This window comes from Perissodus microlepis, chromosome 15 (assembly GCF_051167445.1).
Source record: "Perissodus microlepis isolate ML-2025 ecotype Zambia chromosome 15, ASM5116744v1, whole genome shotgun sequence".
NCBI classification, from domain to species: domain Eukaryota; kingdom Metazoa; phylum Chordata; class Actinopteri; order Cichliformes; family Cichlidae; genus Perissodus; species Perissodus microlepis.
Window position 1 is genome coordinate 20,811,797 of NC_140475.1, and position 15,266 is coordinate 20,827,062.

At 39.1% G+C, this 15,266-nt stretch overlaps 2 protein-coding genes and 1 long non-coding RNA gene across 4 annotated transcripts in view; 1 reads left to right on the forward strand and 2 right to left on the reverse strand.

Moving 5' to 3' along the window:
• Positions 1-2,611, forward strand: part of trim54 (tripartite motif containing 54) — a 37,081-nt gene extending 34,470 nt beyond the window's left edge. Inside the window, exons 7-8 of the mRNA XM_084952723.1 lie at positions 1,588-1,712; positions 1,901-2,611. Coding sequence (XP_084808849.1) covers positions 1,588-1,712; positions 1,901-1,968 — 193 coding nt within the window. The 3' untranslated portion in view covers positions 1,969-2,611. The remainder of the gene's footprint in view (positions 1-1,587; positions 1,713-1,900) is intronic.
• LOC146372110 (uncharacterized) overlaps positions 1-5,406 on the reverse strand; it is a 30,938-nt gene extending 25,532 nt beyond the window's left edge. Inside the window, exons 1-3 of one of the 2 annotated variants that reach the window (XR_014802703.1) lie at positions 5,331-5,406; positions 5,010-5,238; positions 2,679-4,044 (exon numbers count right to left, since the gene is read on the reverse strand). This is a non-coding gene — a long non-coding RNA (uncharacterized LOC146372110). Of the gene's footprint in view, positions 1-2,678; positions 4,045-5,009; positions 5,239-5,330 lie in introns of those variants that run through there. The other variant, XR_014802704.1, reaches the window with a different exon arrangement.
• Positions 5,407-11,352: 5,946 nt separating this feature from the next.
• Positions 11,353-15,229, reverse strand: ucn1 (urocortin 1). The gene is made up of 2 exons (XM_084952746.1): positions 13,344-15,229; positions 11,353-12,919 (listed from the first exon to the last, which is right to left on the reverse strand). Exon 2 carries the CDS (start codon positions 12,914-12,916, stop codon positions 12,470-12,472), a length of 447 nt encoding a protein of 148 aa, XP_084808872.1. The 5' UTR covers positions 12,917-12,919; positions 13,344-15,229; the 3' UTR covers positions 11,353-12,469.
• Between the last annotated feature and the right edge of the window lie 37 nt (positions 15,230-15,266).

Consider the following 15,266-nt stretch of genomic DNA (forward strand, 5'->3'; position numbering starts at 1 on the left):
GTCCTGGAGGATCTCCTCCTAGATCTGCACCAGGGCATCGTTGAGGTCCTGGACAGTCTGTGGTGCATCCTGGCACCACTGGATGGACTGATGCATGTCCCAGATGTGTTCTATTGGATTTAGGTCAACATGGGGGACAGTGTCACTTCCATCATCCTCCAGGAACCGACTGTATGCTTCTGCCACTGCACTAGTGTAGGGTCTGACAATGGGTCCAAGGATTTCATCCCGATACCTAAGTGCCGCTGCTTAGCCTGTAGATGTCTGTGCATCCCTCCATGGATATTCTTCCCCAAAACATCACTGAACCACCACCAGGCTGAACGATGTTATAGGCGGCATAAAGTTCTCCACAGCTTCTCCACACTGCTTCACGTCTGTCACACATGCTTGAGGGGAACATGCTCCTTTTTTTTTTTTTAAAGGAAAACAAACTTTTGTAGCTGAAATGTTTGCGTAAACATGCTTCTCAAAGGCATCTCCCCTGGAAAAAGTGTTTGCTTTTGCAAAGCACAACAAGAACGACCAATAAAAAGAGCAAAAATGAGCAGAACACAGAGACAGCTCACTTCAAAAATCAATTTATAGTGATTGATACAAAATTAATTGATTTATATATACAGTGTAGATTTTGTACTGTCTTAACCTTCCCCAACAGTCGTTCCCTCTCTGTCAGATGTTTGGCTCTTTCATACTAATTACTTGTGGAGCAGAAGACCCTGCTGTGGCCACGAGATCGAAACACCAAACAATGCTGCAGTCAGCGAGCAGCCACGCGGGGATACCTGGAGGTCAGCGTGTGTTTGCTTTGCTGATAGATCGAGTCACATTTGGCCTTTTACTTGAAATCGGCATCAGTCTCTGAGACGGAAGTCTGCCTGATTAAATACTTAGCGCTGGTTTTGTTGATCCAACACTGGCTGCAGATTAGAAGCACCTAAAGAAAAATGAGTTTAACATGACTGAGCATGTCTTATTTTTAATATTGACCTGGATATAAAAGGTGAGAATATCTATAGTATGCCAGTACTGATATACTCTGTTATTACAAGCAGCAAGTCTGAGGGATTGTTAAGTGTTCTGATTCTGATTTTCATGAAGAAGTATGTATTGCTCGAGTTTGATGCGAGTTTAAAATGCTTCAAAATGAAATTTTATTTTGTGCTAAATACAGAAGCCTTTTATGTTCTTTACTGTTTTGTTGTCGTTTTACTCGTGTGCTATTTACACTTCAAGTAAGAATAATTCATTTAATTTATGACCATTATGATCATTTTCTTAAAAATGTGCAGTTACTTTTTATCTGCAATAAACTCATAAATTCACTTTCTTGCTTTCTGCAATTTCCATGTTAAAACTCAGGCTTACAGTAAGGTGACATTTTAAATGTTTTATTGGGTTTGGCTTTTGAAAATAAATTAACACAAAGTACAATGCTTCACTTTTATTGCAGACGTAGCAGTTTAGTCTTATGCAATGCATCTCTTTACATGAGAGTTCAGGTTTTTGTATTTTTTTTAAAGGGGAACAAACTTTTGCAGCTGAAATGTTCGAGCCTTGTTATGAAGACTCTGCGTTTGTTTACAGAATGGCGGCGATGGCGAGAGCCTCGAAGTTGGAGCTTCCAGAGCTCGGTTATGAGAGTATGAGCCACTTCATCATCGATATCGATGACCTCGCCGACACACTGAGAAACATCAGCTTCTGCTGCGGTATGTAGTTAACGTGGTTATATACACATTTTAAATAGTTGGAAAACAAAACAAAATCCTCACATGGACTAAAATCATTGACCTGAGCACATTAAAAACCACACTGAAGTTTCAGCACAAATAAGTTGAGTCTGACGTCACTCTTACTGGTATATGAGGTGACTTCAACATGTTTGTGTGTGTTTCAGGTGTGGCGGCTGATGAAGAAGATTTTGAAGAAGTTGAGGAAGATTTGGACTTTGGCTCCAGATTTTAAAACCGAAGGGCAAAGAAGCTGATCATTTTTGACTGACTTCAGTGGAGATTTACTGAGATACTGAACGAACAGCCTGGTGATCTGCAATCGATAAACTGGAGTTTTGTTTGGCCAAGGCTGGAGAGTGTGTGCGATTTTGGTATTGAAAGTGTCAGATTCCTCACAGTAGTTATTCCGCTTCTAGTTCTTGCCCATCAGTCGTAAAAGAACAAAGTTTGCAGAAATATAATCACATTTTCACAATTAGAGGACAGAATGTATTTATGAGTTTTAGCTCCAAGGACCAATTTTAATAGTTTATTTAATACTGAATTAAATTTGGGAAATGTGACAAATGTTCATTATACACCTTTCCACAATAAATAGGGAATGTGTTTGAAAAAAACAAACAAACAAAAAGTTCCCTAGAGAAGCTAGAACAATGTTTATATATTGTAATAATTGTATGATAAAGAAAGGGGGTGTTTGTACTTCTGCTGAGGAGGCTACGTGATTGGTTTGTCTGTTTGTTACCAGGAGTTACTCAAAAAAGTCAACAAACCGGCATGAAAATGTTACCAGAGGGGAGCCTATGATGCAAAATGCCAAAAATTGGACATTTTGCACCATATTTACAGAAATATGCATAAAATAAAATAGAAACAAAGAAGAAAACCCATATTCACGCATGTCATGAAGAGAATTTTAAACCATAGTTGTACTAATGCTCGTGTTTACTGGTGGCTGTGGAAACAGAGGAAGCTCATTTTTGATGCTTTTTGGTTTAACTTTTTTAATCAGGAAGTGAAACTCTTGAGAATAAGAATCTCCTTTTCGCAGCAGCGTCGTGGGACAAGCAGGATTAACCCAGCATGCTTTTCACTCGGAGACTAATTTGCTTTGAAATTGGGATGAGGATCTCAATATTGTTCCCTTCCCTGCTTTAGTCTCAGGTGCTGAAACACATTTGTTTTGCTGTCGGATTTTTGCAAATTACTTGCCCATTGGTGAAGTATGGATATTTCAAGAGACAGACATATTATGCAGAGAATCCTGAATTAAAATCAGAGGGAGTGTTTTAAAAACTGTATTTTGTGGCAAAGTCATTAAACTGTTTTCATGTTTCTTATCTTTGATTTGACTGGATTTGACTGCTGAACCCATACATGTAGCTTTTAAATTGTATTCAACAATAAAATGTAAACTATTTTAGAAAATGCTTCAATTTTCCAGACATGTGTTAAGATCACTGCCGAGTGGTGGGTCCTGCTCGTAGAAGGACATTGGTAATGTAACTGCATTTTTTCCTCATGTTGCTTCATTGTCAGTGAATATGTTTGGTGGCAAAGTTCACATATTAAACAAATGACATCATCTCAAACCTCATCTCAACACCAACACTCGGGTTGTTCTGGTAATATTCCCAGGTCATGATGCTTTTTGATAACATTCAGAATCCACAATTTTGACCAAAAGTATTGACCTTTTACAGAAACTGACAAGAGGCACTGACTGTTGAAGATATTATTACTATTATAATATTCACTACCAGTCAAAAGTTTGGACACGCCTTCTCTTTTGATGGTTTTTCTTTGTTTTTACTACTTTCTAGATTGTAGATATATCAATTACATGAAGCAAGATATTTGGAATTATGAAGAATTACGAATTAATTAAGAAAAAATTGATTACCCTCCTCCCCCAACTCTTACATTTTAGATTTCTCAAAGTAGTTACTCTTGGCTTTGTTGACAGCACTGCAAACCCTTGGCCTTTTCTCTACATGCATGGTTCCCACCGTGAAGCATGGAGGAGGTGGTGTGCTACCACAGCATCCTCAGTGACATGCCATTCCATCCGGTTTGCGTTTAGTGGACCCTCATTTATTTTTCAACAGGACAATGACCCCAAACACACCTCCAGGCTGTGTAAGGGCTGTTTGACCAAGAAGGGGAGTGATGGAGTGCTGTGTCAGATGTCCTAGGCTCCACGGTCACCTGACCTAAACCCAGTCGAGATGGTTTGGGATGAGATGGACCACAGAGTGAAGGCAAAAGGGCCAACACGTGCTCAGCAGCTCTGGGAACTCCTTCAAGACTGTTGGAAAACCATTTCAGGTGATTACCTCATGAAGCTTATTGAAAGAATGCCAAAAGTGTGCAAAGCAGTAATCACAGAATCAAAAATATAAAACATATTTTGAGTTATTTCGCACATTTTTGTTTACTACATAATTCCATATGTGCTCATTTATAGTTTTGGTGTCTTCTGTGAGAATGTACAATGTAAATAGTCATTAAAATAAAGAAAAACCATTAAATGAGGTGTGTCCAGAATTGTGACTGGTTGTGTATAATTGTTATAGGTTATTGTCTAATATAGAAACCTCTGCTAAAAAGCATTATGTGTCTTTGTTTTAGGTGATAAACATGTTTTAAAGCAGAGGTTGTGCTTTATATTAAAGGATTACACAGGAAATCAAGTCCACTCTTCATCTCACAACGATCTTAGTCATAGCAGAAAGGAAACCTGATTGGTTCCTTTTTTTTGTGAGTCTGCTATCCTTAATTTGACCTTAATTTTATCAGCGTTTAAAAGAAGCTTATTGTTGGTTTCAGCAGCAGACTGTAAATTTGCAATGGCCAGATTAAGGAGAGAACTATGAAAAACAGAGCAAGACTAGAAGAATTAAATGTTGCAGAAACCGTGTGGCAGACACTTAATGCCCAATGTGACAAATTAGATTAACTAGTTTTTGCATTAAAACTATAATTACTGAACAGAAAAACATTGTATCATACCTGCCGTAGATGAAGGAAACAGTAAAGTTGCAGTTAGCACAAACAGAGTCAGTGAGAAAGAATTCCTGTATGAAATCTTGGTGGTTTGAGGTTAAAAGTGCAGAAACTCTGAAAATTTCTACAAATGCAAAAGAAAAGAAAAGAAAAACATGTCTGATCGCTTCTGACTGAATTAGTGCAAATGTGTCAGAGGCTGTTTGTGGAGGTTCTTGTTGCTGTACAGAGAGGATATGTGAAAACATCTCTAACAAGACCACTTACGTAAAGCAGCGTGAAGGATTCCCCTCATCAGTGTGTTTATGCTGATTCAGTCAAAAGGCTGCAATCAACAACAGTGTCCTCCTCCTCCTCCATCCGTGCTGCGTATGCGTGGAGTACAGGAACATGAGGCTGAGCAGTTGGAGAGTCACTGGTGATTGTTCAGACGTGGGATGGTGACACTGATCTCATGATATTTGTCTTTTGTTCTGTACTTGAGGTCCCTGCAGTCCTGAGGGAGGGAAGAAACCCACAGAGATGCAAATAGATGTTTTCCATAATCCTCGGACATAAAAGACCACATGAAATCACACATTTACGTACCTCTGTGTTTCCTCCTGCAGCAGCAGATGCAGGGAGGACTGACTTGGCCACGTATCTTGCCTCCCACATCATTTTGTTTAGCAGAAGAAGCCAATGCATTGCGTGTAAATATATCTGTGTGTGTGTAACTCACAGGAAATGCACCCAGTGGATTTAGCACTGTGTTCTGTACTGTGGGTGGGAAAGGGAAAAAAGTCTTTTCCATGTGTTTTCTTCAGGATTAAATCTTTCCAAAAGCTGCAGTACAGCTTTTAACATGTTAGGTAAATTTTAAGAGAAAACAACGTAGAGATTAAAGTCAGTGGGACCAAATGTGTGTCTATATGTCCTAAACCTGGAAATACAGCAATAGATGATTTTGTTAATATCTGGAACAAACTGTTTTTAAATATGTAAATGGAAGGATATAAGCAGGGATGCTTTATCTGCTGCTTTTAGTTAAAGAATGAATGATCATTTATATCGTCACTGGTAAATATGAAACAAAACCAACAAAGAATTGATTTTCCTAAAGAAAAATACTCTTTGTGCATCCCAATTCTGAGAGATCTAATTCTTCTGTGGCAAAAGCTATTAAAAAGGCATCAATGAGCAATGCTGCCGGAAATACCCACTAGAACACCAAATGTGTATTAATCCGTGGCTGAAACTGGTCCAACAATTGCACAAATTTAACATAAAAAGCCTCAGAGCCAGGATGATTAAAGACATTCGCTCCATGGGTGGGAATGTTGGTTGATTCACCACTTTGGTTTAGACCAAAATATCTCAACATTTATCAAATGGATTGCTGTTGGACCATGCAAAGATGTTTATGGTTCCAAGTAGAGTTATTGTTTTATTATCAATTTTTTTTTAGCATTTTTGAAGTTACAGAGAAGGATTTGAGGGTGGTGCAGGATATGTCTGAGGACAGTGGTGAGGTGTGCTGTAGGAATGACAGATGACAGGCTTCAAGGTGAAGGTGAGGATTACATTACGGATTGACTCAGAGCCCCTTCTTGTTTACGATGGTGATGGACAGGTTGATAGTTGAGGGCAGGCAGGAGTGGACGATGATGTTTGCAGATGATTTTATGATCTGTAGAGTAAAGAGCAGGTTGAAGAAAGCCTGGAGAGGTGGAGGTGTGCTCTGAAGAGTGGAGGAATGAATATCAGTAGAACTGAGACAGAATAAATCTGTTGCAGATGCAAACACATGGAGTCACACATCCAAAGAAAAAGATGAAGAAGAGAGTGCAGGATGGAGTGGGTGGAGATTCGATTTTATTTATACAGCACCAAATCACAACAACAATGGCCTCAAGGCACTTTATATTGTATTTAAATGAATTAAACTAGAGTAAATGGTGAGGTAGACCCTACAATAATACATACAGAGAATAACACAACAATCATATGACCCCTATGAGCAAGCACTTTGGTGACAGTGGGAAGGAAAAACTCCCTTTTAACAGGAAGAATCCGGCAGAACCAGGCTCAGGGAGGGGCGGCCATCTGCCGAGAATATTTGGGATGATGAGTGTCAGCGGTGATTTATGACAGAAGGATACCAGCAAGAGCGTAAGAGAAGGTTTTCAAGATGGTAGTGAGACCTGCTGAAGTAATTTTTTTGGAGACAGTGTCACTGACAGGAGACTGAGCTGCAGGGGGCAAAGCTGAAAAGGATAAGAGTTTCACTGGGAGTGACCGGGATGGACAGGATTAAAACTGAGTGGACAGCTCAGGTTTAGCAGTTTGAAGTCAAAGTTTGAGGGGCAAGGTTAAGTAGGTTTTGATATTTACAGAGGAGGGTAGTGTGAATATACTTTATTTGACAAAGGATGTCAAATATGGAGCTGCCAAGCAAGAGGAAAAGAGGAAGAGCACAGTGAAGACTAAAGGATGTAATGGAGGACATGCAGAGGGCTGGTGTGACAGAGGAGGGTGAGATGGAGGCAGATGATCCACTGTGGCGATCTCTAAAGGAAACAGCCAAAAGAAGAAGTAGAAGTTAATTAGCTCTGTGATAGACTGTCAACCTGTTCAAGGTGTACCCAGCCTCTCACCCTTTGACAGCTGGGATGCCTGTGGGAGTGCCTGGCAGACTCAAACCTTTCTAAACAAAAAAAAAAGAAAACCAAAGACACAAATGTGTCTTTAGACTATGCATACTATGTCTATTGGACGTATTTTACATTTTACATTGTATATAGTATTGTTGTGATTTGCTTGTCTTTCTTTTAGCACCAATGTGGGACAGTACCAGAATGTCAATGTGCCATTGTACAAAGTATAATTGTGCAATGACAACAAACGTCAAAGTGATGACAGTCAAATGATTAAACAAAGGTATAATCAAGTTACAAAAACACACAAACACAATTAAAAATAATAACAATTAGCCACACACTGACTTAAACACAACTTGGGATTATAATAGCATGGCTGATTATCATGGGAACACTGTTTCATGTTTGGAGAAAGACTTGTAGATGTGGATGTGTTTTCATATTGTGTAATGAATTCTAGAAATTTTGAACAAAGCCACAGTTTTTTGTTTTTTTGTTGGTGCTTTTGTTGTAGAGTGAATTGACTGAACCATGAGATACAAAAGGATGGTGGTGACTGGAAGGAGAACTTTCAAAGCTGGTGGCAAAAGTTATTCCACGATTTTACATTTTCTTACCTTGACTGCAGGTTTTGACGTCAGCATCAGTCAGCCCTCCTTCACTGGTTCAAGCCAGGTCACAGTGAGTCAGCTCTGAGAGATTAATGATCATGCTTCTCCTACACCAACCAATGCATTGATTTTTTTTTTGTAACAATATTTTCAATTTTTAAGGCTTTGGTCAAAAATACATTATTGATCTGTTTTCCTCTCATTGGCTGGTCCGTGATTGGCATTTCTGGGTCAAACCTGATGGTTTTTGGATATTAGCTTTTGTGGTCAGGACAATCAGACATTCCAACTTAAGGTAGACACGGAACTTTTTCTATTTCTGTATCTAAATACCACAACACACACTGTAGATCATCACTTTGTTCGAATCACATTATTATTAATATTGTATTGTCAGTATAATTTACTGTACATTTTAACAGGTCTGTGTTATATGGATTCATTTAGAATAAATGGATTTTTGCTGAACCAGGGGACAAAGCACTGTCACAAGAAGCTTCTACGTATAATAATATTATACCATCGTGGCTCAAGAGTTGGGCGTTCGCCTTGTAATTGGAAGGTTGCCAGTTCGAGCCCCGGCTTGGACAGTCTCGGTCGTTGTGTCCTTGGGCAAGACACTTCACCCGTTGCCTACTGGTGGTGGTCAGAGGGCCCGGTGGCGCCAGTGTCCGGCAGCCTCGCCTCTGTCAGTGCGCCCCAGGGTGGCTGAGGCTACGATGTAGCTTGCCAGTGTGTGAATGTGTGTTTGAATGGGTGGATGACTGGATGTGTAAAGCGCTTTGGGGTCCTTAGGGGCTAGAAAAGCGCTATACAAATACAGGCCATTTACCATTTATAATATTAACTTTGTTATTTTTATTTGTACAGTGCCTTCCAAGAACCTCAAGGATGCTTTACAGAAGAGTAAAAATTAACAAACATATATTAATAAATAAAACATCTTAGGTTTGCAAAGTAGCATCTAAACAAAACACAAAACGTCTGGAATGTCCTTTAGACAGGCCCGAGCAAAGTAGAAATATGCACAACAGCACAAATACAGCTGTCAGGCTGTCAGGAGGGGTGATGGTTTGGGCTTGTTTTGCAGCCATAAGGCTTCGGTACCTTGCAGTCATTTAACTAAAGATGGACTCCAAAGATCCAAAGCGTTTTAGGGTGAAATGTGAGGGCATCTCACAGCACGGTTGAAAATATGTTACACAACCATCCCAATGATCCCAAGCACTTCAGCAAATCCAATAGAACGGCTGAAAAAAGAAAGAAAAAAATTGTTACGACGGCCCAGTCAAAGCCCAGACCTCATCCCAGTAGAAATGCTGTGATGTGTAAGTGAATCCTCACAAACCTCAATGAACTGAAGTGTAAACGAGAAAATTCCTCCAGAACAGTGTGAGAGACAAATAATACAATGATACTGAATCATCAAATTATTCATTAGTGAATTCAGATGATGTCATTCTTGGAGAGAGATGAGTTGCCAAATATGCATAAGGGGTGGTTTTAACGTATGTGGGTACACCACCAAAGTAATGTCTATATGTGAGAAACACTGGCCATGTAGAACAGTGCCATCTGCATAAACATGTACATTACAATTTTTCTTGGCTGAGGTAATGGGTTTTTGTGTGTGGAGTTCAAAAGAGGTCCAAGAATGGATCCTTGTTGAACACCTGTTTGTCTGATTCCAGATAATCAATCAGTAACCATTTAATGGATTGTTCATCTAGTTTTTCCAGTATTATCTATTATCTGATGTATGCAAATGTATTTTTTTAGAAAGGTCTTTGAAAAATTAGCCACATTTTTAACTATTGTCCAAAGCTTCAGTGATGTTAAGTACTGTTATACAGCTGCTTTTTTATACACACATAATCTACATCCTGACTACTCTGATTTCAGTTTATATGACCCCAGACACATGAGAATTTAAAAACTTTATGCATGTATAATTAAAAAAGACAGGAATTTTTCACCAGGCCCAATCCAAAAATATCTACTATATCATAAATCAAAATAATACATGACTTAGCATTACCTCATAATTAAAATAAGTATAAGTAAAAATGCTTGTTGGCCTTATTTACTACTTGAACACATTAACAGAGTTTAAAGAAAGACGATTTGTCTTTCCTTTGATGCACAAAGTGAAGTGCAATAGCATTTGTGAGGCACAATGTACACACTCACGCAGACAGCTGGTGAAGAATCAGCCACACACCCACAATATGGACTGAGTCATAGAAACACAGGACCCAGAGGCCATTTTCACTTCTGCGTTTGTTTCTTCTCTGTCTTATCATGTTCAACAACTTGGACACAACTCCACTAACTGTCACTTCTATCAAGCCTGAGCCTAATCAGCTGCTGCTCCTATGATGAGATAACAAACTACTTAAAAATGATGACACATTCTTCGCGAATTTTCTTGATATATTTTACTGGTGTCCTTCAACAGCTGTTTTAATTCAGTACTTGAAACTTCACTTAATTTGCTTATTTGAATTTCTGCCTTGAACACAGTCCCAGGTTAAGACCTAATGAAAACAAGCTTCCCAGACAGAGCCTCCTTGTATTGGACCTAAACCAGAAAGTAAAAGCTGAATGCAAATGTAAGGCTTTTAGATTGGAGTGGCATCAGAGAAAAATCAATGGAGGTCATTTGAATTCAAACTAAGGCACCTTCATGACTGAAAAGTTTAGGGTGGGCCTATGGCAAAATTTTCCATAAATGAAAAAAAAAGACTATGAAGAGATGCAAATCCATCAAAAATAATCATAAAGTCCTGCAAAGTAATCACAAGGAGATGAAATACCAAGATAGGGAGGAAAATTGACTACCACTTGTTTCATAATCATTCTATGGACCAATAAACCTGCCCATTTCTGCCCTTTGGCCAATGATGACAGGAAATAACCCTAAACTACTGTAATGTAGACAGTGAATATGCTGAGGAAAATTTCAAAAATTGTACAAATGTGTAATTCTGAGAAACTGGCTTTTCCTGAAGGTGAAGCAAGAGGAGAGCTCAAAAAATAAAATACTAAGAGGAGAAACAATGACCTCAGCAAAGTCTGATGGTTTTATGTTTACAGTTTAGTGTTCAGTGTACATATTTTTGTCTGATTAAGGTCAGCTAGAGGATGTTGGTGGGTTGCAAAAAAAAAAAGAAAAAAAGAGGAAAATGTTTAAATACTTTGCTTTGAAAGTTTGAACCTTTGGTGGTGGTGCTAGTGAAAGATAATGAGAATCATCTGAACTCAACTCCAGTTACATTTGCCTATAGGAACAATTTTCAGTTTTCTTTCACTCCCGACTTTGGAAATGATCAGCTGTAATAAACACTTGATGACACTTCATCAGAGTATGAGGTTGTATTTTATGATCAATACACACACATAGATGGCAACAATAACAACATCAAAGGCATCCACTTTTACTTCAAACTTTTTTATTACAAAATATAAATGGCAAAAAGCTTTGTTTTTTTTTTTCCATTTGCTAAAACAAAGAGACTGGTGTCAGACATGAATGTTACAGTAAAATTAAGCATTTTTTTTTCTTTTTTTTTGTAGGTTACCATGCTACAGTAGATACAGTACAGGTGATAGTGCTCCCGCTCAAAGAAAAATGACAGAAAGGGGGGAAGTTAATGTAAAAGGCAATAACCATCTGTCCATTGAGCTTGATCAAGAGACAAAGTGATGATATACAAGCGAGTTGGGCCGACAGAAAAAAGTTTGAAAATTTGTCCTCTGGTTCTCAACAGTGACAGAAATTTAACTTTGGGCAAGCAGATACATTTTCTACAACTCTGTACAAACATGTAGTTTGCTTAAACTAATCTAAATGAATCTGAATGTGCATTTGTATTACTTTATACGTAACTAAATATGAATAAATACATATTTTTAACATTTGTGGCTGCTGGCAACCATAAACTCTTTCTTTTAATCTGTCACATCTACAGCATTCAAAGGTCAAACTAAAGCACTTCTCAGTGGGTTCATAGATTTCCAGGTCAGCTTAGTCTTTCTGAAAACATTAAGCTTACAACACATACACACAAACTGCTTAAACAACTTATTTTAGACATAAATTCATAAAGAAGTGTTGATTTCCAAGTCAAACCACATCCAATACTTCAAAGAGTGAAAACGACTTGATATCCAAGGGTTTTCCCTTTTTGCCACGAGTCCACAACAAGTCCAGAGATTAAGAGGATTGTGTGTGTTTGAAGATGAGCGGGGTTCTGAGAGGTCCTTTTCCATATCTTCCAACAATGTCTTTAAATAACACTTAAAACATTTTACATTTTAATGACAGCTGCTGTGATGCGTAAAATGGCACCAAATGTGCGTAAAATGATGTGGAGAGGAAGGCAGGCGCACGAACAGAAACTAATGTCAGAGGTCTGGAATATTGATACAGCTTCTGGGCTCTGTTAAGGAGGCATTTTCAAAAAGAAGCAGAGATTTACTTCCCCACCTCGTCGAGCACTTTGCGGTTGAGCTGAGCCTGCTCTCTCTGGCTCTCCATCTTGGCCATCTGGATCATATTCCTCAGCAGGTGGAAGGTCAGGTCGATGGAGAGCGGCGGCTCTTCGCTGCGTTTCAGCAGCTGCGCCGCGGTCCTCATAGCCGCTTCCTCCGCCTCCTCGCTGTCTTCTTCTGGCGGGAGCAGGTGGAGACGATCCGGGTTCCTCCTCTGGAGAAACCTCATGATGTTTTCGCCCAGTAGATCGGAGGCGGCGTTGTCCCCGGCGGCAGCCGCTCTGAGGAGCACCTCGTCCAGTTGCTGCGTTTGAAGGCGACCGCTGCCATTCATCCAGCCAGGGAAGGTGCGCGGTCTGCCGGCGGCTGGACGGAGGTGTGATGACAGGAGGACCGAGGAGAGCAGCAGGAGAAGGGAGACTGGCTTCATGTCCTGCAAGCAAAGGAAACATTTAAGATGACATTCAGACCTTCAGGTTTAAAAGTACGTTTCATAGTGTATCTTGGAAATGTTGCGTTTTATTTACATTCTCTCTGAGCTAAGCGTGACATTCATACACTTTTAAAACTTTAAAGTTTAGTTTGGGTCGTGATTCGGCAGATGTAAAGTCTCATGTTCGCTCCAAAGGCAAAAGAAATGTTATCTGTCAATCTGATGGAAAACCTAAATCTTCTAGAACATTTACTTGAACTGGAATTAAAATGACAAATGACTATTTAATGGCGACATTTTCTTTTGTAGCCAAAGATTGTTCAAGCTAAAGCGCATAAGATGACGAGCACCTCACTGCGCGGTTATTAAAAAGTTTAAACGATGAACAAAACTTTAGACTGAATGAAAGAACTACTGTTCTTACTTTACTGTCACCAGATGCTGCAGCTGGACTTTGCGGTCGGCCGGTGAGATTCAGCAGAGTCTGAAAAGTCCCTGTGAGCGGAGACTGGAGGGGACCGGAGGGTTTTATACGTCCTGCCCGCTCCTTTGACGTCAATGTGAGCACAGATAGCGCATTGGAAACCGGACAACTATCGAGACGCAAAGCACAGAAGTCCCGAGGGACAGCTGGGGAAGCTGTGATGGACGGCGAATAAAGGACGTGATTTTTTTTTTTACAGCTTCATTTCTTTTTCATCCTTGGTGGGTCATCAAGTTTGATGAGGTAAACTCACAGGGGTACAGGAGGAAGGTGTCAATAGGTGTGGGATTTCTGGGGCGATTCAGGAAACTGCCCAACTTTTTATTCTTATATTATCAGAATTATTTTGTTCTGGTTGTGCGTGATTATATTTTTTCTTTGCAACCCGCACTGCCTTAAATTCACTCTTAAATATGAATAATCTGAATAATAATAATATGAATCAAAATCTGTGAAGAGTCTGTCTCCCTGCACTGCATTGCTAAAGGGCTATTTCACTTTCAGAAGTTCAAATGAGTGAATTAGAGGCAGAAACTAAGCGCTGAAGTGATGCAAGAAGATGTAAAAGACAATAAATCAGCATTAATTCAGCTCACATTCACCTGCCTGAAGTTAAAACTTTATTTTTCACCAGGCTGTGCTCTAAAGCAAAGTATTGCTTTGGCCAAATTAGACAAAGAAATGGCTTAAAGATTAAATAGAAGCTGTGAACATGAAAAACGTCTTTAAAGTCGGACTGAATGGGTGAGGGAGCTGTCTATGGTGCTGAACCTTCACGGGATTATTAGTAAAAGCTCACTTTTTATACCAGTGAAACCAGAATATAAAGAAATCCATATTCGATGTTATTTACTCTGAGTGAGTCACAGAGCTGCATAGTTAAATATTATGAATCACGTAAATAGGGGACAAAAGTAATTAAGGCCAAACACAAGTTTACATCCTCAAGTTCAACTTTTCCTTTTACAGACCTGAAACATTTCCCAGACTCACACTTAGCTATTCTTAATACACTGCACATTACATAAAGGTGGTCTGGCATAATCACAACAAAGTTTTCTTCTTTTAAAACACTTCAAATACTTGGGGTTGTTAGCTCTGTGTGCACTTGCTGTTCCCTTCTTTTTTAAAGAGGGAGATTATTTTTAAAGGAGCAGCAATTGTATTTCCTGTATTTGCATTTCCTCTGATTCATTAAACAACTCAGTTGTTTGACTCAATTCACTCTGCGCTAAACAAACTGACTTCTATGGTGTTAAATCATGATAGTAGATGAAATTAAAGAAGAAACTTAAAGAAGTCCAGTTGCTTTTCTTTCTAATCTCCTTAGATTACCTATAACATACACAGACAGAGATGAAATGTACTCCCTAAATGTTATCTTTGGGTTCTATAAATTTAGACATAAAGTTATAATATGGGAATCAAAGGAGCATTTTTGTGCTTTTACACACAACAATGCCTGCTAGCAACAGCCTGTAGAACAGTTTGATAAAGAAAATTTGCAAATATCATCTTTCATATGAAACTATGTTGCTGTTTTCACTTTTTCTTCAGGACAAACATGAAAATGAGGAGAAAACGACTTCTTTCAAACACTTTGAGGTCACAAATTGTGTAAATCCACACAAATTATGAGCCAACATCAGTAACTTCAAATTACAGATCAGATCTCATTTTGATCACAGATGTCAGCCCCATCACACACTGTTTTCAGGTTGTGCTGCTAAAAAGCCTACACACTGTATCTTCGTTTAATTACTGGGCCTTAATTCTCAAACACAGCGAGCCTGGGAGATGAATTAAAAAAAATGAAATCCAGCTTTCTGGGGAGAGGCTCATTTCCCTCAGGCAGGCGGTGGG

What these genes read in the sequence shown, in the direction of transcription:
- ucn1 (XM_084952746.1), bottom strand. Translation starts at nt 12,916, where the DNA reads ATGAAGCCAGTCTCCCTTCTCCTGCTGCTCTCCTCGGTCCTCCTGTCA.